General features: G+C 39.5%; 1 protein-coding gene across 1 annotated transcript in view; it reads right to left on the minus strand.

Moving 5' to 3' along the window:
- Positions 1-24822, minus strand: part of DNAH11 (dynein axonemal heavy chain 11) — a 139684-nt gene that overhangs the window by 109638 nt on the left and 5224 nt on the right. The window contains exons 3-20 of the mRNA XM_033166182.1: positions 22838-23034; positions 21568-21757; positions 19923-20022; positions 18007-18218; positions 15997-16230; positions 14354-14521; positions 10000-10116; positions 7587-7724; positions 7364-7488; positions 6223-6418; positions 5208-5312; positions 4473-4868; positions 3804-4136; positions 3423-3677; positions 3140-3309; positions 2470-2692; positions 988-1104; positions 779-865 (exon numbers count right to left, since the gene is read on the minus strand). Coding sequence (XP_033022073.1) covers positions 779-865; positions 988-1104; positions 2470-2692; positions 3140-3309; positions 3423-3677; positions 3804-4136; positions 4473-4868; positions 5208-5312; positions 6223-6418; positions 7364-7488; positions 7587-7724; positions 10000-10116; positions 14354-14521; positions 15997-16230; positions 18007-18218; positions 19923-20022; positions 21568-21757; positions 22838-23034 — 3363 coding nt within the window. The remainder of the gene's footprint in view (positions 1-778; positions 866-987; positions 1105-2469; positions 2693-3139; positions 3310-3422; positions 3678-3803; positions 4137-4472; positions 4869-5207; positions 5313-6222; positions 6419-7363; positions 7489-7586; positions 7725-9999; positions 10117-14353; positions 14522-15996; positions 16231-18006; positions 18219-19922; positions 20023-21567; positions 21758-22837; positions 23035-24822) is intronic.

Raw genomic sequence — 24822 nt, forward strand, 5'->3', positions numbered from 1 at the left:
TAAAACAGGTGGATTTTACAGGACCTTTTTGTAGGAACAGCGCATGTTTCGTTTTCATTTTCAATATTCCAAAAGACAGACAAGGTTCATTTATGGGCCAATTCTTCAGCTAGCATAAATCACACTCACTGCAGTAGCACCGATTTCTATCACCTGAACCTCTCCTCCTCAATATTTGTACATTTACATCCATACAATGACACAGACAAACACCTAAGATTAGAGCATACATGCCCTATGTTCAATACCAGGTAGACTTGTAGCAGTACTATTTCAAAAAATGCCTATTTTTATTTTGTTATGTTTATCACTTAAATATAAATTGGTTACAAACTCTTTGTTCCAAAGACAGGAAGCACAAACCCACCCAACACAGCTTTGCCCAAGCCCTTCTAAGGCATCAATTCATAGTATGCTCTCTTCATCCACCTGGACATAGAAAACTTTTGTTCTTTTTAATAGTTCAAGACTGCAGCTATCGTCTGTGTACTGCATACAAATACCAAGTGGAGGAAAGCAACATTTCATTCTACACAAATGTTACTGAGCTATTTTTCAAAACCTGTGAGCGTTTTAAAAATGTGCATGTGGTGTTTTCTAAAATGCTAAAGGCCGCTCTAAAAGAAAACAAGTGCACACGTTAAATTCAGAACTTAAATGTCAAGCTTCACACAAAAAAGCCACGTCGAATACAAATTGTACAATATGTAAATAGAGATCTCTGTTTTATAACGAACGATTACCAGCATAACATGTGCCTCTGAGATTTCTCCATTACCTTATCAAGAAGAGCATATGGGTTTTGGGCATCAAAGCGAAAGGGAGCATAGACTCTAAATCTCTCTCTGAATCCTATCTGCTTCCCCTGATGAAAGAAATGCAGGCAATAAATTTTGTCAACAATCTTGTCCTCATAAAAACACCATGTGTGGGTAAACATACACACACACACACACACTAAAAAACACACACATCCTTTTAGCTTACCTCAAAAACAGCACATTTCTTTCTGAAAAGGGTAACCTCAGAAGTCAGGAGAGGAGCCACTTCATGCTTTATAGACACTGCGAGTTTTTTGGTGGCATTCCATCTTTCAGGCAGTTCCTGAAGAACAAAAACAAATTGATGTTGTGAGAGTTTCTGGATACTTCATACTGCAGGACAGTTTTGTCAGGCACATTCTGCAAACTGTAGGAGCTGTTCGTTCATGAGCCACTCGAACAGCTAGAATACTTCCCCACAACTATTTAGGATGGTGGGTATATATATATATATAAAAACTGCCTGGCCTGGCTCAAATTCAATTGCAATTAATGCCACTCTCAACTTTTCAACACAAGTGAAAACCAGTTCGTGACACTTTTCACTGCATAACTGGCAAGGATGGGTGGTTTTGCCAAAAAAAACGACAACTTATCTTTGTAGCCATAGGAAAATGGAAAGGGAAAGACCCAAACACTACATTCTTTAAAAGTCTCACAAGTCACTGATGTAAAATCCTGGAGCTGTTAACTGAGAAAACAGAAATCCAGAGTCACTGTGTTCCCAAAATAACTAGTTATATGGTTCTTTAACTCTTGACCTGTATATTTTATTCTTCTCATATATTTCAGTGATCAATTCCAACTTTCTTCCAGATACATGTCACATGTTCCTGCATCTGAACCAGCTCTCTTTAGGTCAGTGTTTTTCAACCTTTTTTGGGCAAAGGCACACTTGTTTCATGAAAAAAATCACGAGGCACACCACCATTAGAAAATGTTAAAAAATTTAACTCTGTGCCTATATTGACTATATATAAAGTAATTTTTCAATTTTTCCCACGGCACACCAGGCAACATCTCGCGGCACACTAGTGTGCCGCGGAACAGTGGTTGAAAAACACTGCTTTAGGTCATCAAGTTGTCTGAACCAGAATGCAGCTACAAAAAAACCAAAAGCTTCTAACCTTGTAGCTGGAATCAGATACAGGGCGAGTCCTTTAAAAGAGGCCCTGTGGATACAGAGTATACATGTTCCACAGTGCCTCTTTTAAAAGACTCACCCTGTATAAATTAGTACACACTAGCCTAATTTAAGTTCAATGGCTTCAGTTTTCTTTTTCATTCTTGTTACCACACTAATTTACACAATGCAAAAAAAATTGCAAAAACTTGGGAGGAAAAATAGACAAGTGTCTGCCGTGAAGTTCTCCATACCAAGCCCTACCGAAATGAACAAGAAACAAAACAGCTGTTGTGTAGTTTCCATTCATTTTAGTAACCTTTAGTGTACAGGAAAAAAATCATGTGTATATGTGTGTGTACACACATATATAACACACCCTTGACCTCTTAATACTGGAGGGAGCAATGTGGAGCAAAGTTTCATTATAATTATTTCTTTTCTGGAAATGAGAGATGGTTGTTCAGCGATGATCTTCACAGACAGATAGAATTATGGAATATTATATTCCTAAATGTACAGTACCTCTACTTGAACATAAACGTGATCTGGCATCTTCTGTTCATAGCTTTCCAAAAGCATAATTGTATCTTTTAAAGGCTCAAAAAGCTCATCAGTAGCTGCCTGTCTGTTTCTCACAGCCAGGAGGTGAACCATAACATCTATGAGTCCATCATAATCTCCTTCCTTTAGCTCTTTTTGGAGCCCAACATCAGTCATTTTAATGAATTCTTCTAGGTCAGCAAGGCTATGGGGGGGAAAAAGGTTTCTCAATACTAGAATCTTTTTCTGATATATGTACACATGGAATGAGCACTGAGAACGATAACCTTTGGACTGCTGCTGTTTAGACTATGATTTTGAATTTTCTTGGAAACAGCTAGGTTTATGCTGTCCTTACTGAAAAGCAATGGAGAGGAGAAGAGGAATAGGTCTCTTTTGCTTCTTTCATCCCTCTCAGTATCTGCTCCTAGGCTGGGCTAGGAAAAACTCCTGCAGAATTACTGCCAGCCAGTGTACACGGTACTGAGTTAAAAGGACTACTTGTCTAACTCAATATAAGGCAGCTTCCTCATTTCTACTGCTCCCGTGAATTTTCAAAGGTCTCAACTTGTCACTTTTGAATAAAAGAGAAGAACAGATCAATAAATCAGAACTATTATTTCACCCCCTCCCAAAAAAATACCATTTGTACCTGTCAATGACAAATCTTAAAAGGTATTCCTTGAACATCCAGCTCCACTTCTTAATAACGTTTAGCAAACTAATTTTGAAAGGTTTCATGTCCAATTTAAGCCAGCTTTCAAATATCCTGAAGTCTTCAAATTTTCTCATTTGGATGTAAAGATTCTCATAGATGTCAATCTACAACAGATAAGTACGTATTACAAGGATAAAAGATTTAAACTCTTTTTTCTTTTTTTAAGCTGAAAGGGACTCTGAATATATAAATACATGCAGGTTTTCCACTTCCTTGCCTGCTCTTTGAATTGCTCAGTTATCGGGCATTGATCAGCCATGCCAATGTCGGCACGGGTTTCTGTTTCTTCGGGATTCAACACACGACTGTAGAACAGAAATTGTTTCATAAATTCTGATCTGTCATCCACCCATAGATATGCGTAAGTTTCAAGAGAGTTTCTGAAGTCCACAGTTTTGGTTATAACATCTGCCACTCTCTCCATAATTCTTTGCCTGGTCTCAGACAGCTCTGGTATGCTGTCCATGTCATTCTAAAGCCGAAAAACAAAGGGGAGGGGAGTTATTTCAATGACTGTACTACTACACATATATTGTTTCAATCAGTTGATCTGTGGATTGTATCTTTATTCTAATTTGGGGGGGGGGGGAGGTACTACCTGGTAATGTTGTATTCCCAGATGTTTTGCCACTCTCTTCACTTGGGCAGATATTTTGAAAACGTTGCTTAAAAGTTCATCTATTAAATCATAAAAGCCATCAGCGGCTTCCTTGTCCAGTGAAGGTTTGAATTCAATTTCTGGGGCACTTAGGATCATTTGAAGCTGGAATAACGGAGCTGGCTTCAATGTTTTCTCTGTGTTTTCCAAGAAGAAATTTAAATTGTGCAATATGGCATTAAAAAGGCCATCGACTATGATATCATCAATGAACTCCAGGTAAATTTTCCAGTAATCCGAATCCAGGTTTGCTTTAAAGAGCATGGAGTTTTCCTAAAAACACACATCCCAAAACAGGCACTTTCAATTCTACTGTTGAGACAAATTTCAATTAAAAAAAAACACATAACTAGGTAACTATCAGATCCACATGGGGAATTAAAGCTACTTATATGTGTAGAAAATTAGCACCAAAATGGGTTTATAAAAAATCTGATAATAGTGTGCATGTTAAAGGACCTAAAATATTAAAACACCATTTTATTATGATCAGTTAACATCCGTACCCGAATATATATTTTGCAGTGGGTTGAAAAGATATGTGTGCATGTTGCATATATCAAATTTCATGCTCGTCTCATTATCATGGTGACTTGCTCCAAATATTACCTCTGTAAGCTTGTGAATCTTGCAGCCATCTTCTTGGAATAGCTTGAATCTCTTAGTAAGTCTATCTTCTTTGTCTTCCAAGTTAATCAAAGCATCTTTTCTATTGTCCTTTCTAGAGAAGAGGGGATGCTCCATCCAATGCTTCATAATTTCCTGAATGGCCTTAATATTGTCCTTTGACCTTTGAAGTCTCTGCTCTAAGTCATGAACCATAGCTTTCACAAACTCAATGTACTCCCAGCAGTTCTCTTCCTGCCATGTGAATATTTCTTCTGCTTCCATTAGCTTATCATCAATGGTCCTGAGTTCACTTTCGATGAGAGGGTATTCTACTTCCAAAACAGTCTGTTTAACCTTGTTATACCACTGGACCATGAGTTCAAGGTTCCCTATATACTGTTTGTGTAGAAAACAACAACAGAAAGTTCAAGTCTCTACCATGAAAACACTATGACCCCAACCTAACAATTGGCCCAAATCCAAACGTCCCCAAATCATGGGTCACTTAGACATGTGGGTCAACCACCTGACTAACTAGATCCATAGAATGGAGGCTCCAGCTAGACTTCCATAACCAGAATGCCTTTGTTGAGAAGGCCCTCTGGAGTGTTTAAGGTTGAATCGTCCAAGCTTTTCAGTTTACATTCAATTGTGAGGAAGAAAATGTCATCTGTACTAAGAAGAATCTGCAGAATACACACTCAGGCCAAACTGAAGATTCTTAAAAACACATACCTTAGCAAATGTCCCCCTTTTCTTGTATAACTCCAGTGCTGAATGTGGAATATCGGATCGCTCCAAAAACAAGAGATATTTCACATCTCTTAAAATAGCCACCAGCTGCAAAGAACAATACACAATATAATCTTTCACAGGGTAGTTAAGGTTTGACACTTTCCAAGATTCTAGTTTCACAGAAGGAAGCACTTCTGAGGGGGGGGGGAAATCCTTGATTACAATGTAACCATGTACAGTGGTACCTTGGTTCCCGAACATGTTAGTTGACCAACAAATCGGCTCCCGAACGCTACAAACCTGGAAGTAAGTGTTCAGGTTTGCAAACATTTTTTGGAAGCCGAATGTCCATTTTGGCTGTTGGCATTGCTTCCGGGGCCAACCAGCCAATCAGAAGCTGTGCCTTGGTTTTCAAACGTTTTGTAAGTTGAACGGACTTCCAGAACGGATTGAGTTTGAGAACCAAGGTACCACTGTAGATGATGAATGGGGAACTTCAAGCCCACCAAATCTTGCTGAACTACAATTCCATTGGAACTTGTAGTCATTGCCAGTCACCATGGATGAAGAGAGTGGTAGTTCAGTAACATCTGGAGGACCAAAGTTTCCCATACTTGAAGTAAATCCTGCTGTTAAGTCATGTGCAGAAGCCCCATGGTGCAATGGGTCAGTGCATCTGCCCGTTATCTAGGAGTTTAGTGGTTCGAGCCCACCCAGGGATGAATCAGAATTGTAGAGGGCCTCCAAGGCTCATCAATTACATCAAAAACAATCAACTCAACATTAAACTTAGGATCCATGTACTTTTTTCTTAATAACAACAAATTCAATTACTACGAAGAACTCAGGCTGCAATCACAGGCAAAATTACCTGGGAGTTCAATGGAAATTACTTCATGAGCCAATTGGTGCCCTGTCATTGACATGCATTCTTACTGAGATTTTCCCATTGTTTATTGTGTTAAGATACTTAGTAGATTAATTTACAGAGACAACAAAAGTGCTTGCACTGTACCTTAGGATCAAAATTCACATCGAGGAGACCATCCTTATCACTGCGCTTAATTAGGGGTTGATCTAAATTGAACTGGCAAACTTCATCCACCTTGGATTTCCAGTTACAATAGATCTGATCTTCATTCTGGTCAAGCAAGGTCAGCATCTCTATGTATTTCTGATAGATTAAAGCACCCCCGGTGCTTTCTAAGATTCTAAAAAAGAAGACATTGTTTTATACTATAAAGATGCCCACAAATGGTGGCGATATGAATGGTTGTGTGGCCGCATCCATGCAATGAGGCTGAGTGTGAGGGTCTTGGGCAACAAACATATTCCCTCAAAATATCAGACTTCTAGCATGAGGGAAATGATGAGAAGATGCACTGTCAAATGTGGGATAACACTTGCTTTGACACATCATCAAACCTCCCCCGCAAACAACTCAGAATGAATAGCCAACATCACCTAATCTCCCTAAAACAGGTCAGGATGGCTGCTCAATAAAGCAGGTCATCTGGAAGCACCCTGAGGCTGTAGGTATGCTAAGACATTTTGCTGACTGAAACAAAGCAAACTTGGCAGTTGAAAACTGGCAATAGGACAGCACGCTCCAGCTTGTGAGCTTAGTGGATTACGCTTTGTGGCACACACAAAGGTGTGCGCCTTCGAACATCTCATCACTTCTCCCTTACTTCTTTGCCTGGTGCCTGCTTGCTGTCCCAAACAACGCACCAATATGCACCAACGTGCATCATGTGAACAAAGCAACACATCTACATGAGTGATAGCTGGTGAGGACAGCCTCTCTTGGCCTGTTTGCTAGGTCAAGGGCCTCTCTCAACAGTTCTGTCCGTGATGTGTTGGGAAAAGGCAACTAGGTGAGACAGGTGGCCAAGGCCAGAAACAAGCTGGGAATGGCTGCCCCATATAGAAAATAGTCTCTTCCCCCCGCTTTTCCTTTTTTGTTATAAAGTGTACAAATATGGACTAAGGCTTCCAGCATATATGGAGTGAGAAACATACAGGACTGTGCCGTAAATTTATGTGATCATTGCATTCATTCTAGGAAACTATTTGATATGGAAGCAGGAAACTCGAAAGCAATCAAGCAATCAATTTTTCATAAACAATTTCCAATCCCAAAGAGATATACTTACGGATATGAAACAAATGATAATTTTGACCAGAATGACTGTATGCGAGCTTTAATTTCTTGGGACCATTTAAGGTTTCCTGATGTAAATGGCATATTTTTATTTATTATTTCATTCCCCGCTTCCACCTGTGGTGGTTTTAAAAAAAATCCAGATAAGTTATTCTGAATAAAGCGATTGGGAGAGAATTGAACATGGAACATTTTGCACTTAGGGTGTCATGTACCTGCTTAATGTGCTCATCATAGAAGTGTTTGCAATTATCCAACTCTTCATCAAACATCTGTAGTAAAATTTTGTAATTTTTGCTAAAAATGTCTGCAATAATAGGCTTCTCCAGAAAATATCCCAAAATCACTAGAAGCTATACAAATAAAAGACAGTGTCAGATTTCCCAATTACAAAATCCATTTTTGCCTCAATGCACAAAGAGGCATTATAATAAAACAAAATAGAATATTCTACAAGAATCAGAGAAAATTTAGAGCAAAATCTGCATATCACAAAAGTGCACAAGTGACAGCAACCAAATCTGATTATTGCTTTAATGGCCTTTTCCTATTTAACCAAAGATAATAGTTAAATGGGGGGGGGCAGGGGGAAAGCATACATATCTATTATCAGCAATGCAAGAAAAGAAAATATATGCAATTTGGTTAATTTGTACAGATTCAAATATGGGTTAGTTTGGTACTTAAAAATAAATAAATGCAGAGTTTACACAGAATTTAATTCTATGTCTAGCCTAACCAAGCACAGAAATTTAGAAGTCGCAGAAGTGAAACTATACACAATGGGCAGTTTTAGATGTCACTTTCCTTGCTTAAGCTAGAAGCAAGCACCGGACCTTCAAGCTCCCACCTTGTCCCCTTCGTGCACATAAACTTTTGCACTTTTATTCTGGTCCCATTAAGACAGTTTCTCAGTATGTCCTACTGTGGTTGATGAGAGCACCAAAGTGGCATGCAGGAGGTGGAGGAGACGGAGAGCTATTTTGGTCCGACGCATGTTCCTGGCATAACAAACTATAGTTTATTATCTAGAAAGTTTTACTCCAGCTGGCCCAATGTGAATATTAACTGAGTGCAGCTGCTACTAAAAAGTATAAAATACCTTAGTTTTCTGTGTATTAGACGCCCCCATGTATGAGATGCCCCCTATTTTGGGGGACTCAGATTTAAGATAATGGGGGAGATGGCACAGAGTTGTTGAGCTTTTTTGGGGGGGATTAACCAGGGTTGTTGAGTTTTTAGGGGGAATTGCCAAAAATTGCCCACCCACATGCGTCGCAAAATCCGCCTCTCGTCTGTCCCCTCACAGGGAGAAGCTGCCAATCGCCTGCCCAATCAACACCAGCCATTGACGCAGCAACAAATAACACACCCAATACTTTTTGACAGAGCGGCAGCTGCCAATCAAATGTCCACCCTATGCACTACCCATGTATAAGACGACCCCCCTTTTCTTATACATGAAAAAGTTCAGTAACTACAATTATACATAACAGTTATTCCAAGTGAAAGCATATTTTAGTGGCAAAGTGAAGCAGATATTATATACCGTATATTCCGGCGTATAAGACGACTGGGTGTATAAGACGACCCCCAACTTTTCCAGTTAAAATATAGAGTTTGAGATATACTCGACCACAGATTTTCCACCCAGCGTATAAGACGACCCCCCAACTTTTGAGAAGATTTTCCTGGATTAAAAAGTAGTCTTATACGCCAGAATATACTGTATATATTCCAAGAATTGCCTTCTTCTGTTGCATTTAAATACAAGCAGTAGCTCTATATTCTGACCATTCCACACCAAATTTCTGCCTTAACGTTAACATTAAATATGCTGTTTGCAAATACTACTCTTCTTATAGCCATAGACTAAATAAGCTAAACATAGTGCATGCTTGCCTTTAAAAAAAATCTGACATATAAAATCAATACCAGAAAAGGTTACTTTTCTTTTGAAGAGTACAAAGTGTCTGGCAGTGCCTGATGACCAAATTATGCAAGGTGCCAAGCATCAAACGGGAGCTACTAAATTATCTCAGTTCTCAGTTCAACTCGTGTGAGTTGAATTTATTATTGTTGATGTATTGCCTGAATCTCAAGAGCAGGTGCGAATACTTAAATTTGGGTTCCTCAAACAGCTGCCTCCTGCACCCCTGCAATGGTAAACCTGAGTGCAGTCAATGGAAATTGAAAAGTTTTTTCATAAGGTTCAAAAGCGAAAGGTAAAAAAGTCCCAATGTACATTACACAAGATTCTCCTAAAGCAACTCTTTCAATGCCAGTCAGTATTAAGTATATCTACTGACATATTCACAAATAGGCATTATGGCAATTCATGGGCTGAAATGCATGCAAAGTTATCACACATTGAGGCTCTATTCCTAATCCCACTTACCAGGGAGTTAGTCCCAGTGAATTCAGCAGGGTTTACTTCTGAGTAGACCTATAAAAGATTGTACTGCCCACCCTGTATTAAAATACTGGTAGTTTTCCACTGAATTTTTATACCCTTTGTAGTAACTTGCACATTCCACCCACAAACTGATATTGCAATTACTGTAATGGCTCTAAATGGTGGCAACAGATTGAAGCTGCATTTTCATTGCTAAGCCCTTCATAACTGACCTTAAGTGCTGATTCCAAACCTGAACAATCAAGGAATCCCACACAAAAAATTGATCCAAGGCGTCTTTCAAACTCCAGAGTCTTGTGTTTAAAATCCACATAGTCTTCTTCAAATTCCTGTGGAATACAAATTTACAACCAGTTAGATTTTTAAGGAAATCTTTTTTTAAAATGTATTGTAAGGTGTAGGACATAAGCAACAAAACTGGGCCTGCTTATGAAGACCACTCAAGCCAAACATGAAGTGAATAACTATGAAATGTGCAGTGAAGTATATTTGTTTTACCACTGAACGGATTTAAAATCATTGTCTGAAGTTCCTTGAAGTAAATTATCCTGTCATACAGTCAAATCCTAGACCCACCAGCTAGTCTTAGTATCCCCCAACAAACATGGATAGGATGACAGCTGTAGTGAATTCCAGATAAAGGCAGGATGAGGTTGTTTACTAGGTCCATTTGCAAAAGGGATATTACAATCAACACTCCAAAGAACACAAATAAAAAGCTCAAAATCTTAAATACTTCATAATTAATAAGGCCAGGACCATGTCCAATGGGACTTTATGGGATTTAACATTTGCTAGACGGTGTCCAAGTAGATTAATCTGGATTGGTGCCAACTAACAACAGTCCCCACTTGTCTTATCTCAAGTTAGTATTCTAGCAAGTTTTAACAAGCCTTGCAGTTCTCTTTTTTTGTTACTTTATCATGCTGTACTAGCAAACAATACCTGCTGTTCAAATACACTACCGTTTACGTCAACAGAGTAAGCAATGACTCAAACTCTTGGATGCCATTTAGCACAGTTTTATTTATTGTATATAGACTTTGCTACATAAACAGTAACTTAAAAAAACAACACCTCAGTACTCTATATGCTTTTTGTAAAGCAGCAGCAGCAGCAACCAAGTGCTTTAGATCACAACAGTAATTTCTGTGTGATTATAGAATGTAATGCAATGAAATATTTCACTGCAATATTGTTAACTATTGTTTAGTTTGGTCTCCAAGTGATCGAGCCTGCAATCCGGCTCAAAGGCTGTTCAAGTCTCATTTACTTCAGTTGGAGCTAGTTGCCTAACTCTGTGCACAACTGCACCCAAATAGCTGCACCTGAAACACTCCACACATACGAGAGCGACATGGAGCACAGGTCACAACTCTTTGTTGAAAACTGAGTTATCTAGGACAACAGACCAAATCAAAAATGTAGGTTGGGATTGCTATTTCCTCAAACATATCCTGCTTCACACATCCCATCAAACCATAGTGCATGCTGCTGAAATCGTGGGCAGTTTGGTTCTGCCCCACTCCCGTGACACTGCCAGGAATAAGCCATGGTCTGGCTTGTTGTGTTGTCAAGAAGCTTTGTTGTTGTTGTTCAGTCGTGTCCGACTTTTCGTGACCCCATGGACCAGAGCACGCCAGGCACCCCTATCCTCCACTGACTCCCACAGTTTGGCCAAACTCATGCTAGTCGCTTCGAGAACACTGTCCAACCATCTCATCCTCTGTCGTCCCCTTCCCCTTGTGCCCTCCATCTTTCCCAACATCAGGGTCTTTTCTAGGGAGTCTTCTCTTCTCATGAGGGGGCCAAAGTACTGGAGCCTCAACTTCAGGATCTGTCCTTCCAGTGAGCACTCAGGGCTGATTTCTTTAAGGATGGATAAGGTTTATCTTTTTGCAGTCCATGGGACTCTCAAGAGTCAGGAAGCTACCTGGCTATTCCAGGAATTTGAATCCTTACTTAGATTAGAAGGTTACTGGCATGCAGCCTATTCCACTTCCCACCCCCACCTTGCCAAACTCTATGTACATAGGATCAAGCTATTTAGGTTTGATTCTCTGCCTGAAACCTGTAGCTAATTTGCCATGTATTTAATTGCTGAGAGAACCACCACAATATCAGATGACTTAAGCAATCATCTTAAAAAAAAAAAATGCATACGGCTCTCTCCTCGAACAGCACCACTTCAAAATGCAGGTGTGATAATGACATATCTGAATGCTTTTCTCCTGCCCCAAACCCAACTTGAAACAACAACATTTCCTTTGTCAAGGAAAGGAATATTCTTATTTCACTTTTTCCTAGTTTATTCTCCTTCCTGTGCTAGACTACAACATAAACACCCCCGGCGTCGAAATGTAAGGGGTGTGTTGTTCAGCTGCACCAATTTGGAGCTTGTTCTGCAAACAAGTAAATAAAAAGCATCTTCTGAACTTATGCCCTGACCAACTCATGTCAGAAGGGCTTCAGATGCTGCTGTGACTCTGCCACTCAAAACTTTCCCAGCCCTAGTTAGATTACTCTGCCTATTTATTGAATGTCCCGATAGTTGGGTGCTTGTTTTTTAAATACACACAAACATTCAAATATGAAACTCCGTATCTGCATTTTGAAGTGGCAAAGGGGTTTGCATTGTAGAATAGACAGTTATCAACTTTTGGGGAAGAACACTATTTTTCCTAGAACTCTGTTGGAACAAAATAAAGAATTTGCTTAAAGTAAAATAAAGAAAAAGTAAATCAATCAACAAAGAAAAAGGATCTTTAAGATTAACAAATTTACTAAGGTATAAGTGCTGACAGACCAGAGTCCATTTCATGAGGTGCATTAAGAGTTCTATGGGTATGATTTGGTATTTGGATAAATAATGTCATCAAGAACTTTTATAATTCTATTTCTGAATTTCAAGTGCAATACTTGAACCATGCTGAACGCACCTGAGACATGAAAAATATTATCCACAAAATGCTTTACTAGCTATTTTATATTGACATAGTTTTTAATCTTGTAGTTTATGACATATTAGTTTTCCTGTTAGCAGCTATTTTTCCGCAAAGCTTTTAGGTGACACTCCAAAACCCAAAGACAAACAGTTCCTGATACTGTGAATGAAAACAAATGTATAGTGATGACAAGAAAAGCGTAACTGGTTGGTTCTTAGCTTTACTCTTTCATTTCATCAATATCGAAGCTGCACAGAGAAATAAGGTTTCTTTTATCTGCAGCCACCTTCATACTTGTATAATATGCTTGAGTGACTATTAAGCTAAAAAGTCAACCAGCTCCAAACCAGAATTGTTTGAAAACTTTCTGTATTGCACATCAGACCTGAGCAGCATAAAACATATGAATGTGTTTGATGTTTTCCAAGGAACCATATATTAATTTTAAACAGCATTCAGTGAAATAAAATCAACAGGTATTGCTCAAGTACAATACAAAACCTATTTCAAATATTTATTAATAGAGGGCAGAGTAAAAATTTCAAAATATGAAATATTGATAAGGAGCTTAAACTTGGTACCCTATCATCAAAACTGACATTCGAATTACCAAGAATACACACTTGAGGAAGCAGCAGCACAGTTACTGAAAACTTTTATGGAATTGTAGAGTTGGAAAGGACCATGAGGGTCATTTAGTCCAACCCCCTGCAATACAGCAATCTTTTGCCCAATACGGGGCTCGAACATACAACCTTGAGATTAAGAGTCTCAAGCTTAATTGAATACATGCCTCAAGTCTGAACAATTTATTCTCACTGAGAAAATTCTTAGATCAGGCTTTAAATTTGTTAATTTCTTCTCTATGTTGTGCTTCCCTTCCAGACACTAAGTTTGCAAGTCACAGTAAGACAAGAGGTGGGAAACCTTTCTCCCAAGAGCCATATTTCCTTCTGCGGGTCATATACCCATGATAGATGGTTCCAGAAGCAAAAGTGGTCAGAGAAACAAATGCAAATTTTACCTCTCCATCCAGGCAAGCAAGAAGCACCAGAATTCAAGGTACACATTCCAGCCAGGCCAAGACAGACAGTGCAAATCAGGGCTGGTAAGGGGAGCACCATGGCTCAGGGCCTGATGAGTCTCAAGGGCCAGAGAGCCATGAGGGGCTGCATTTGGCTCCCAGCCCTGAGATTCACAATCCTTGTGGCAAGCTATATAACATGGATTATAATGCATTTGCAAATTGCATCAACTTTGCTCCTCAACAGAGCAAACAAAACGTGATCCTTGGCTTAGCATTATGGTGGGATTGTGGTGAGATTTGCTCCAAACCTCAATGATTGGTGAAACAGAAACAAACCTGGACCTATCATGGCTTGTTTTGGTGAAAGAAACAATGATTACAACAACTGGATGTAACTCTAAGCCAGGGATCATGGGATGTCACCTCTGAATGCTAGTAGGGAGGAGCAAACCAGGTACGATTCACTTGTGCACGATAAGGAATGGCTTATGGGCTTGCCGTGATGCACATGCATTGCCACTGTATAGTCTTGCAATTTCTTTAAGATTAAAAAACAACACCACCAAAACACAAATATGAAAAATGCTGTATTACCACATTGTTGTAATCTAAGGGATCATATGTCTGCTCTTTAAAAATGTTACAAGACTTCATGAATTCTTCATTCAACTTGCAGATTTGGTCATTCAAAATTTTCCCTTTGAATCCACCAAACTCCAGTTTCTCCAACTTCTCAAACTCAAGCGTAGTAACAAAAATATCCTAAAACAATAAACGTTATAATTAACCACAATTCCTGCCACAATGAAAAACTGATTTTGTGTGTGTGTTTTGTTCTACAACCCTGCATTCCACATTTAACTTAGAATGAAAAGCATGTTGCGCACGTGTGTGTGTGTGTGTGTGTGTGTGTTTGCTATTACCAAGTGAAGTGGGGAAAGAAAAGAACCCCATAGCTAGAACCCAGAGGTTTCTTTCACAAAGATGTTTATTCACAAAGAAACTCTTGGAGAATGTTGGGCAGAGGTGATTTATTGGGGGGGGCGGGTTGGACTTCCTGGTTGTGTGTTTTCCTTCTCCCCTTCTGGGTTAGAATATGGGGGTATTTCTACCAATACAGAAGTGGCATCCCTACTCCCTTCCCCATGTAAATGGTGCATAGGGGAAGGGAGTTTACATGTGAACATGTTTAAATATGAAGCATCAATAAGTTTGGAGAGAGAGAGAGAGAGAGAGAGAGAGAGAGAGAATGCACTAAAGGGAGGGAGGAAAAACATTGAGGAAGAGCTTCGTAACTCTAAATGCATCAGGGTTGGGGGTTTTAAACAACAAAAGCGACCTTCTACGTCACCTTTGGTACCCATTTCGTGTCTTTCTTTGCTTAGTGCATCCCCCTGGGCCACATAAATGATGGACATTACATTCATCATATCTATGTTCACACTGCAATATTATTCCTGTCTAATCAGAAGTAAGTCTCACTGACTTTACTTGGACTTACTCTCTGGTAAACATGGAGCGAGAGCCGTCTTCACCCAGACAGCCATATTCTCAAGATTCCAGGGGTTGTATGCTAGTGCGGGGGTGAGGCAGGCAAGGGGGAACCAAAATGGCTGGGGTGAAATTGGGTGGAGCAGCAGATGTGATTGTACAACAGCTTACATTCCAGGCATGCAAAGGTCAGTTTTCTACACATACACACCTTTAAATCCTCCGCCTGGGCAAAAGCAAACAGCAGCATAGAAGTTCAAGGACACATTCCAGCCAGCTGAAAGCAGCTCAGGGGGGTCCAAGAGTAAGACTAGTAAGAAGTGTGTCATGGGAAGAATCCTGAGTGCCAGACAGACCTCGGCCCCCAGGCCTGAGGTTCTTCACCCCTGGTGTACAGGGTTGCAGCCTCAGTTTAATAAACCTACATCTTATATACACCTAACCAGAATAAGCCCTATTTAATTCAGTGAGATGCATTTCTAAGTTTACATAAACAGGGCAAACAACAGAACAAGATTACGCTGCTTTTCTGCCATTAGTTTAATGTGAAGTTCCAACTGGAAAAGCTTTCAGGGAAGACTGATTCTACCCTAAACTAAAAGTTAAATCATTAATTTCTCTATATATGGCACTACCAACATGTGTAAAGGAACATCTTCCCTTAAAAGAAGCAGAAGTAGATTTTCCTATGTAGTTTACTCTTAACTGTAATATTGGTAGATATGATAGTAGTTGGCAATCAATACCTCTATTTTTTCCAAACGGTTTAGAAACATATTGAACCTAAGAAAGACCATATTCGGCTGAAAATCCCATGGTTTAACCTCTTGACTATTAGCGAAATAGGTTGCAATTTTCCCCCTTTGGCTAAAAAAGTTATCCTTAAAACTTCTTAAAGTATGAAGAGCCTCTTGCACTTGTTCCAAACTTTCTTCTGTTTCTCTTTTCATAATATCTTCTGGTGAAAGGTATGATATAGCCTACAGAGAGGAAGTAATAACATTTTTAAAATGTACCACCAATAAATGAAAACTAAGAGCCACTGGCAGGAAGGTAGTGCCATTGCAGTGTTTTAAAAGACAGTATGTTTGCAGCAACACACAACTATATAAATGAAGGTTAAGTCTGTTGACATCACTTAGCAAAAAAAGTCAAACAAATTCTGTATTTTCAAAACTTACATGTCTACTCCAAGTAGTAGATATGTGCTTCTTACATACATAAGCTCAACTGTGAACAACTTTTCACTGCGAGTGTACTGCATTGCAAGTAGAATTTCATTGAAGGTTTATCATGCAACCATCAGGTTGATATTATAATTGGTTTACTACAGTTTTGCACAATATGTTGTCATGACTAACTTACAGCATAACCAACAACCACCTTTTTTTGGGGGGGGGACTGCAAATTTCTCTCTAACTAGTGAACTACTCACAGTTATGACGGAGTGGGGTCTATGAAGACATTCAAGTTAGTACATATTACACATGTGCAATGCATCTCAATGTGTTTGTTCACAGACAGACATTCTCTTTTCTGTTCTGATGGAGTCTCTGCCAGCAGAGGCCAGGCTGCCCACAACCTGGAGTTTAAGTTCTGCAACCACCCTATCTATATAGTCCCTACGCTTGCTGCTTTCTCCACCACAAGTCAAAAGAGGTAGAAGCTAGGGTAAAGGTAAAGGTAAAGGACCCCGGCAGTTAAGTCCAGTCGCGAACGACTATGGGGTTGCGGCGCTCATCTTGCTTTACTGGCTGAGGGAGCTGGCATTTTTCCCCAGACAGTTTTTCCAGGTCATGTGGCCAGCATGACTAAGCCACTTCTGGTGAAACCAGAGCAGCGCATGGAAACGCCGTTTACCTTCCTGCCGGAGAGGTACCTATTTATCTACTTGCACTTTGACGTGCTTTCGAACTGCTAGGTTGGCAGGAGCTAGGACTGAGCAACGGTAGCTCACCCCGTCACGGGGATTCGAACCGCCGACCTTCTGGTCAGCAAGCCCTAGGCTCAGTGGTTTAGACCACAGTGCCACCCGCGTCCTAGAAGCTAGGGTACTGGCACCGAAAAAGCAGAAAAACTGCATCCACTGAAACAGTCGATGCACCTTGAGATTTTGTTTAGAGATAAGACTTAAGAGTTCTGTTAAGTTATTGGAATTGCCTCTTTACAAATAGGGCAGTTTATCGATGTCAGACTATGAAGCAACCTAGCAGTAAATCGGTTCACTAATAAATCCCCTGTGGTCTAGAACTTAGCAGATATTGCCATTACAGTTTTGCTACCTGATAAGCAATTCCAATTAACAATATATTAAAAATGGATGTTGTACACAGCTGACAACATGAAAAACAGTTTGTAAAAAGCTATGTGATCTTTAAAGAATGCTGCCTCTTTGTCAGGCAAACAGCGTATTGTATTTTTAATAGAGAGCACATAAAATAGCAGAATTTATTACTATAATTATTTGTGTGTTATATAGCTTTAGTTGTAAAAACAGTATCTTGGGGCTACGGCAAATTCACGATAAATACATTGGGAAATGGGAGCTAAAAAGTAACTAACACCAGATAAATTTATACTCTCTTGTCTTAACAATTCTCCTGTATTGATTGATTCTTATTGACTAAGGCTGAAATGCTATGCACATTTCCCTGGAAGAAAGACACACTGAAATCTATAAAACTACTCCTGAGTAGGCATTTATAGGATTATGCTTTTCATGCTTATCTGGTTTTTTTATTCACAGCTTGTACTACCTGGCTAATGAGAAGATTGCAGAATTCCTGCAGCAGAGATATGATTCTTGCTGGCGTATTGTAAAACTTGGAGTGACTCCAGATCAGACAGATGGTGTGGAACAAAGGGGGAATTAAAATATGTATCTTTGGAAATTCTGTATCTTGAAGATGCTGAATATGTCTTTGCAGAGGTCTCAGGTAAAGCTCGATATCCTGGGCTTCAATGAGTGCTGAGAAAAAGAAAATCAAGTATAGCAAATGGTGGTGAGTCGGAGATAAACACTTTGAGAGTTTCTACAAAAAGGGCATGAAATAATCCATATACCTACAATAAAGCCTGCTGAATCTCCCAACAGTGTGGCAGCATGGTGTTTAGGATAAATTTGAATGCTTTACTCCAGGCATTGGCAAACTCGGCCCTCCAGATGTTTTGGGACTACAACTCCCATCAACCCTGACCACAGGTCCTGTTAGCTAGGGATGATGGGAGTTGTAGTCCCAAAACATCTGGCGGGCCGAGTTTGCCAATGCCTGATTTACTCCAATTCACACATTTTGTTTCTGTGATGTTCCTCTTTGCAAAGTAGAAAAGAACGCTTCGCCATTCCCATCCACCATTCAGATGACCTCACATAAGAAGAAGCAGCATTCCACATGAACTCTTGAACAATTTCTCCTGCTCCAAAGTTACAAGAAAAGAGATTCCAACTCAACCTCAGGAAGAACATTTCTGGCAGTAAGAGCTGTTCAGCAGTGGAACGGGCTCCCTTGGAAGGTGGTGTGCTCTCCTTCATTGGAGGTTTTTAAGGAGAGGTTGAGTGGCCATTTGTGAAGGATGCTGTAGCTGAGATTCCTAATACGCATCAGTAAGGAACATCTGTTTCATATATGAAGTCATTTTTATAGTGGAAGAAAAGGGGATACACTCACTGCTCAACCACATAAAGTGCCTAAGCTAGGCAGAAGCACCCCTAGTCACTAGAGAATCCAGTGACAAGCTTCTTTAGAGGGAGTGCAACCTCTCCCAGAACAGGCTGTGTACCTAATTCTTGAACACATGAACCAACCAATCACAGAATACCAGAATGCCTTACAAGTTATCACAGACTACCAAGTTTCCTTTCATCTACTCTCAATTTAGGAAGGAAGTGATAATCTATTCCGATCTAGGGGATTTTTTTTTTTTAATGCCGCAACAAAAAATGAAAGTGAAGCACTGCTCTCTTGTGTCACCTTTAAAGGCCAACACTTTTCAAAATCTGTGAAGAAATTCTAGCTGCTTTAATGAATTTTGGCCAACATGCAAAATAATGATTTCTCATACTGTGGTTTCTCTTCAGATCGTATAAATCTTTCGCCTTTTACAAAATAATGATTTCTCCTGGTGGCTGTTTACACACAAGATTAACTTTCAAATACAAATTTTGATACTTTCCTCCGAAGTGTGAAAGAAAGAATATTCACCCGCCTAGCAAGGACCATGCAAGCTTAATCACTTGCTGAACTCTTTGTACATTTGGGATAAAGTGCCCTATAAAAATAACAAGCATTATGAGATTTCATTGACATTTCATTTGATCAATATGCAGACAAAATAGTAAAACATGACCAACTGGGTAATACACAAACTTTAACTGTTTTATGTTAGACGTAAAACTACCTAGTAACAGTTTTACCACATGGAACAGTTTCTAAATAATGTTTACAAAACACTCCGTGTTAATCGAATTGCTTAAATATTTTATCTTGCTTTATATGGAAGTAAAAATATCCAAACTTTATACATATAAATTATGAAGACACCAAAGGCTGTCCCAAAGCTCAGGCAGTTAATTAATGCTTGAAGCAATACATCAAGAAGTATTATGGATTATTCCATAACACGCACACATAAATGAATACAGAATACACACATTTCATTCAGAGAAATTTACCATTTTCTACTTCCTTGTAAATGTCTTGAAAAGTAGGATAATAGCTGCTCATCTTCACTTTTAAGATCCTAATCATTTTCTGAACGATGGGACTGTTAAGCTGGAATTAGAACAGAACAATGAATCTCCAGCAACTATCAAGTATATTTTAAGAATTCGTTTCATCACAAAATGCAGTGGGCAGTATTAAAATAAACAAACTTTGGACAGACCAAGCAGCAGGGTTTCACAAATCATTGGATATACATTTGAAAATCAATTTCAAATCCTAACAAATCATACCCTTGAAGGTGACGGCCAGAAAAGTATTTAAAATGTTGAGTCTTGGGGCTGAAAGTTTATTGCACCAAATCTCAACTACCACAGCCCATTTTTAACATAAGGATCAAGTACGTGGTTTTACCTGCTATATCCCTTCCTGGACAGAGTTAGCTTTACCACAGGTATCCACTCCCAGGTAAGAATCAAAACAAATTTCTGTTATATACTGCATGTGGAGCAGCCTTTGAAGCAACTTCAGTTGGTTCAAAATATGCTTCAAGTGAAACTGGTCCCTTAGAACATGGGTCAATATTATTTATTCATTTTTTAAACTTTGCTATGGCTTACTTAGTACCCAGGTATCTGACAGACCATCTGCAACTTTATGAACCTGGTCATTCTTTAAAGCCCACCAGTGGTCTTGCTCTGGGTACCTCCCCCTTCTCAGTGCTGGGACTCCCAAGTGTGGAATATTATCCCAGGGAAACCTGACTAGTTGTAGGTATTTGGTGAATATAATTTTCTCTTGTAGTTTAGTGCGGGGGTATGGAATATAAAGCCCTGCAGATGTTGCTAGAATCCAACTCCCATCAGCCTGAGTCTGACCAATGCTCAAGGATAATGGAAGTTGTAGTCACAATTTATTTATCCTTTATTTACTTTGTAAGTCACTTTTCTCTTGCCCAGGGCAACCCAAAGTGACTTACAAACAAACCAACAATGAACCCCACATGGGTACATTAAAACCAAGAGGAAAAATAAATACATTTTTTTATTAAAAAAATCCCACCCACTTCTAAAGGCCACAGGTATTTAAAGGACAAAAGCCTGCTTATAGAGGAAAGTTTTTGCCTGGCGCCTGAAGATGCCAGGCAAGATGCCCTGGGGTGAGCATTCCACAAACAGGGAGCCACCACAGAAAAGGCCCATTCTCATATTGCAACCCTCCAGACCTCTTGTAGAGGGGTCACATGAAGAAGGCTCTCAGATGATGACTGCAAGGTCTGGGTTGGTTTATATGGGGAGAGGCAGACCTTGAGGTATTGCAGTCTGAACTGTGTAAGACTTTATAAGTCAAAAGCAGCATTTTGAATTGGGTCCAGAAACTAAGTGCAGTGAGGCCAAGTTTGTCATTATATGCTCAAACCATATTGCCCTTGTGAGCAACCTGGCCACTGAATTCTGCACCAGCTGGTATTTCCAAACCATCTTCAGAGGCATATAACACGTTGCAGTGTGATCTAACCTAGAGATTACCAGAGCATAGGCACAAACTCCAGCTTGCTTGGCAGTATCTACAAGTTAAACTACTATCCAAATTTTCAGCTCCCATTATATACAAAGATAAAAGTACAACAATGATCATGAACTGCTAATTGCTTACCTGGTCATATATGCACAAGAGATTATCCTTTCTTTCTTCCCAAAACTTCAGCTCAACCTGAGGATCCGAGTGAAAGCCATGAAGAAGAGTTTCAGCTGAATTCCTTCCCACAGTGTCTTGTATTTGATGCGACCACTTGATAACCATTGATTCTATTGCATGCAGTACTGATCTTGTGAAAGAGTCTTGCCTGCAAGAAGAAGAAGAAGAAGAAGAGTTTGGATTTGATATCCCGCTTTATCACTACCTGAAGGAGTCTCAAAGCGGCTAACATTCTCTTTTCCCTTCCTCCCCCACAACAAACACTCTGTGAGGTGAGTGAGGCTGAGAGACTTCAGAGAAGTGTGACTAGCCCAAGGTCACCCAGCAGCTGCATGTGGAGGAGCGGAGACACAAATCTGGTTCCCCAGATTACGAGTCTACCACTCTTAACCACTACACCACACTGGCTCTCGAGTTAGGAAAATGGCAGGATTCCCACATCCTTAAATTCAGTGACATTTTACAGTGCATGTAACCACTCTATATTCCTGCCTTACTTTGTACTTAGATCAGTTTAAATTGCTTAGGATTCTAAACGTCTCCATCACATTTTTTTTGTTTTGTGTCATTTTCTGTCTGTTTATCATCTTGGAACAGTCTCTCTTTTACACTGGGAAGTGCCGGTTTTCAGTTTTTCACTCAAAACTTTTCTACCCCATTTCCAGCATATTTCAGTCCTATGCTAAATGAACAGTGTCCAACCAGGCAAATTTGTTCGAATCTGGCAAACCAAATTGTAAGCCAAATTGTTTTTGCGACCATCCAGTTTCAAACTCTTACTTTGCCATTTTAAAAAGGTATCATTGTTAATGGTTTAACAAAATCTGCTTTTAAAGAAAAACAACTTATTTTTCTGTGAAATAAAAATCTAATGTTGATTATCGCTATACCATATTAATTTTGGCGTAAAATAGGCTTTAGTAATTTGTGCTTTTCTAAAAATAAATAAATAAAGATAATGCAGTAATCAATACATTCGTTAACTTATTTCATTCATTGCAATTACATTCCAAAGACTTGAAGTACACATTGCTTTGTTTGGTATTGTACACCTCACATTGACAGGTGACTCCCACCACTCAGTTTTATTGGCATTTTTAAGGATTCAACCAAAATGTTTTACCTTCTGCTTGAACAAACATGAAGCAAAATGTATTTCTTTTTGATGTAAAAACACACACACACACACAGAGAGAGAGAGAGAGAGAGAGAGAGAAAGACTCCTTACTTATTTTCAGTACATATCTCATGCAACTCAGTCTCTCTTGCAACTGTTGGAATGGGAAGGAGAGTTCTTCCTGACATAGCTCCAGCCATAACATATGCCTTATTTTTCATGATTTCTACATGACGTTCCATGTCCAGGGAAACAACATGTGGCCACGATTCATTATTTTTCTTATTGGAAAGAATGGGCAGTACAACCTGAAAGAAGTGAGAGAACAGTGGCGGGATAGAGGAAAAACACAACATATAAACTAGGGCTGCCATATGTCCGGATATTCCCAGGGTTTCAAAGGCGAAATTGATGTCCGGAAGGTACCGTATTTCCAAAATGTGGCACTTTGTCCTAGATCTTAGGCAAGTCAATCACGGGTGTTTTTTTTAAATGCGTTTTTGTCTTTAAAAATCTCAACAACTTTGGAGATGTCCTGGTTTTTACTTTTTGAAATATGCCAAGCCTAATACTGCATACTGTATTTTTTCGTCTATAGGACACCCCCATGTATAAGACGGCCCCTATTTTGGGGGACTCCGGTTTAAGAAAATGGGGGGAGATGGCCCCCGTGTATAAGACGCCCCCAAATTTTGGACTTTATTTTTTAGGGAAAAAACCTAGTCTTATACACGGAAAAATTCGGTAAATGCATTGCAGAGAGAGGCGGGGAGGGGAAACTTCAAACCTAGCAACACTTTCAGTTTCTTAGTGACATGCCCCAACATGTTTTCTTTTTCAGCCCCATCATGCTACATTTTGGATTATACTGGGCATGGCTTTTTATAAACAATGGCAAAAAAAATGTACATTAGGTCATGGAAGAACACTTGAATGTCAAGTAAATCAAAAATTTCTATAATGGTAAGGGGGAATGTGCACAAGTGTTGAATAGCTGGAAACTAATAGATGGACTCGAGTAATTTATTATATTTTTTAAAAAAGGAATTAGGGATAGAGATACAAATTGCTCCAAGTTTTACTCTTTGTAGTACCGGTATGTTCTAAGGACGTGCCCAGTTTTAGCATGAGGATAATGAGGAAAACCAAGATCCTTGATTGATTGTGAAATGGCTAGCATTTCTGTCTCTTATCGTCACACTTTTTAGTCCTTTTTTAAATAAAGAAAATAGTTTTTTTATTAAAAAAAAACACCCAACAAGGCATGAATACTTTGCATAGCTATCTAGTAAGAAACAATCAAAAGCATGTTGAGCAATACAAGATCTTTACATTAAATATTTGACTAGGCATTTCTGCTGTTGTGAAATTCTCAGCTGATCTCTGTGCAATAAATTCGTTAAGTAAACAGCCACAGCGGCACTATAAATATGATTTGTAACCACTACATTCACATACACTTGCTTGTTGCTATACATCTCCCATAGTGATAATGTTTGCTAAATGCAAACTTGCTGGTTAAACTTAATGCTTGCTAAATCCCATTTCACCCTTTTATTTCCAGTCCAATCTGCTTGCATAAAGGAATAACATGGAGACTATTTATTTGTTTGTTTGTTTAAAGCTTTTATATAGGTAAAGGGACCCCTGACCATCAGGTCCAGTCGTGTCCGACTCTGGGGTTGCGGCGCTCATCTCGCTCTATAGGCCGAGGGAGCCGGCGTTTGTCCGCAGACAGCTTCCGGGTCATGTGGCCAGCATGACAAAGCCGCTTCTGGCGAACCAGAGCAGCGCACGGAAACACCGTTTACGCTAGGTGGGCAGGAGCTGGGACCGAGCAACGGGAGCTCACCCCGTGGCAGGGATTTGAACCGCCGACCTTCTGATCAGCAAGCCCTAGGCTCTGTGGTTTAACCCACAGCACCACCTGGGTCCCTAAGCTTTTATATACCACTCTTCAAAGTGTATATCCCAGGGCAGTTCAGAACATAAAATTATAAACAATATAACAAAACAAAACACCAAGAGCACTTAAAGTCTGCAGGCTGAGCTGCACAGTAAAACTCACAGCTTCTAAAATGTATTTAAGAATTAGT

This window comes from Lacerta agilis, chromosome 12, assembly GCF_009819535.1.
Source record: "Lacerta agilis isolate rLacAgi1 chromosome 12, rLacAgi1.pri, whole genome shotgun sequence".
NCBI classification, from domain to species: domain Eukaryota; kingdom Metazoa; phylum Chordata; class Lepidosauria; order Squamata; family Lacertidae; genus Lacerta; species Lacerta agilis.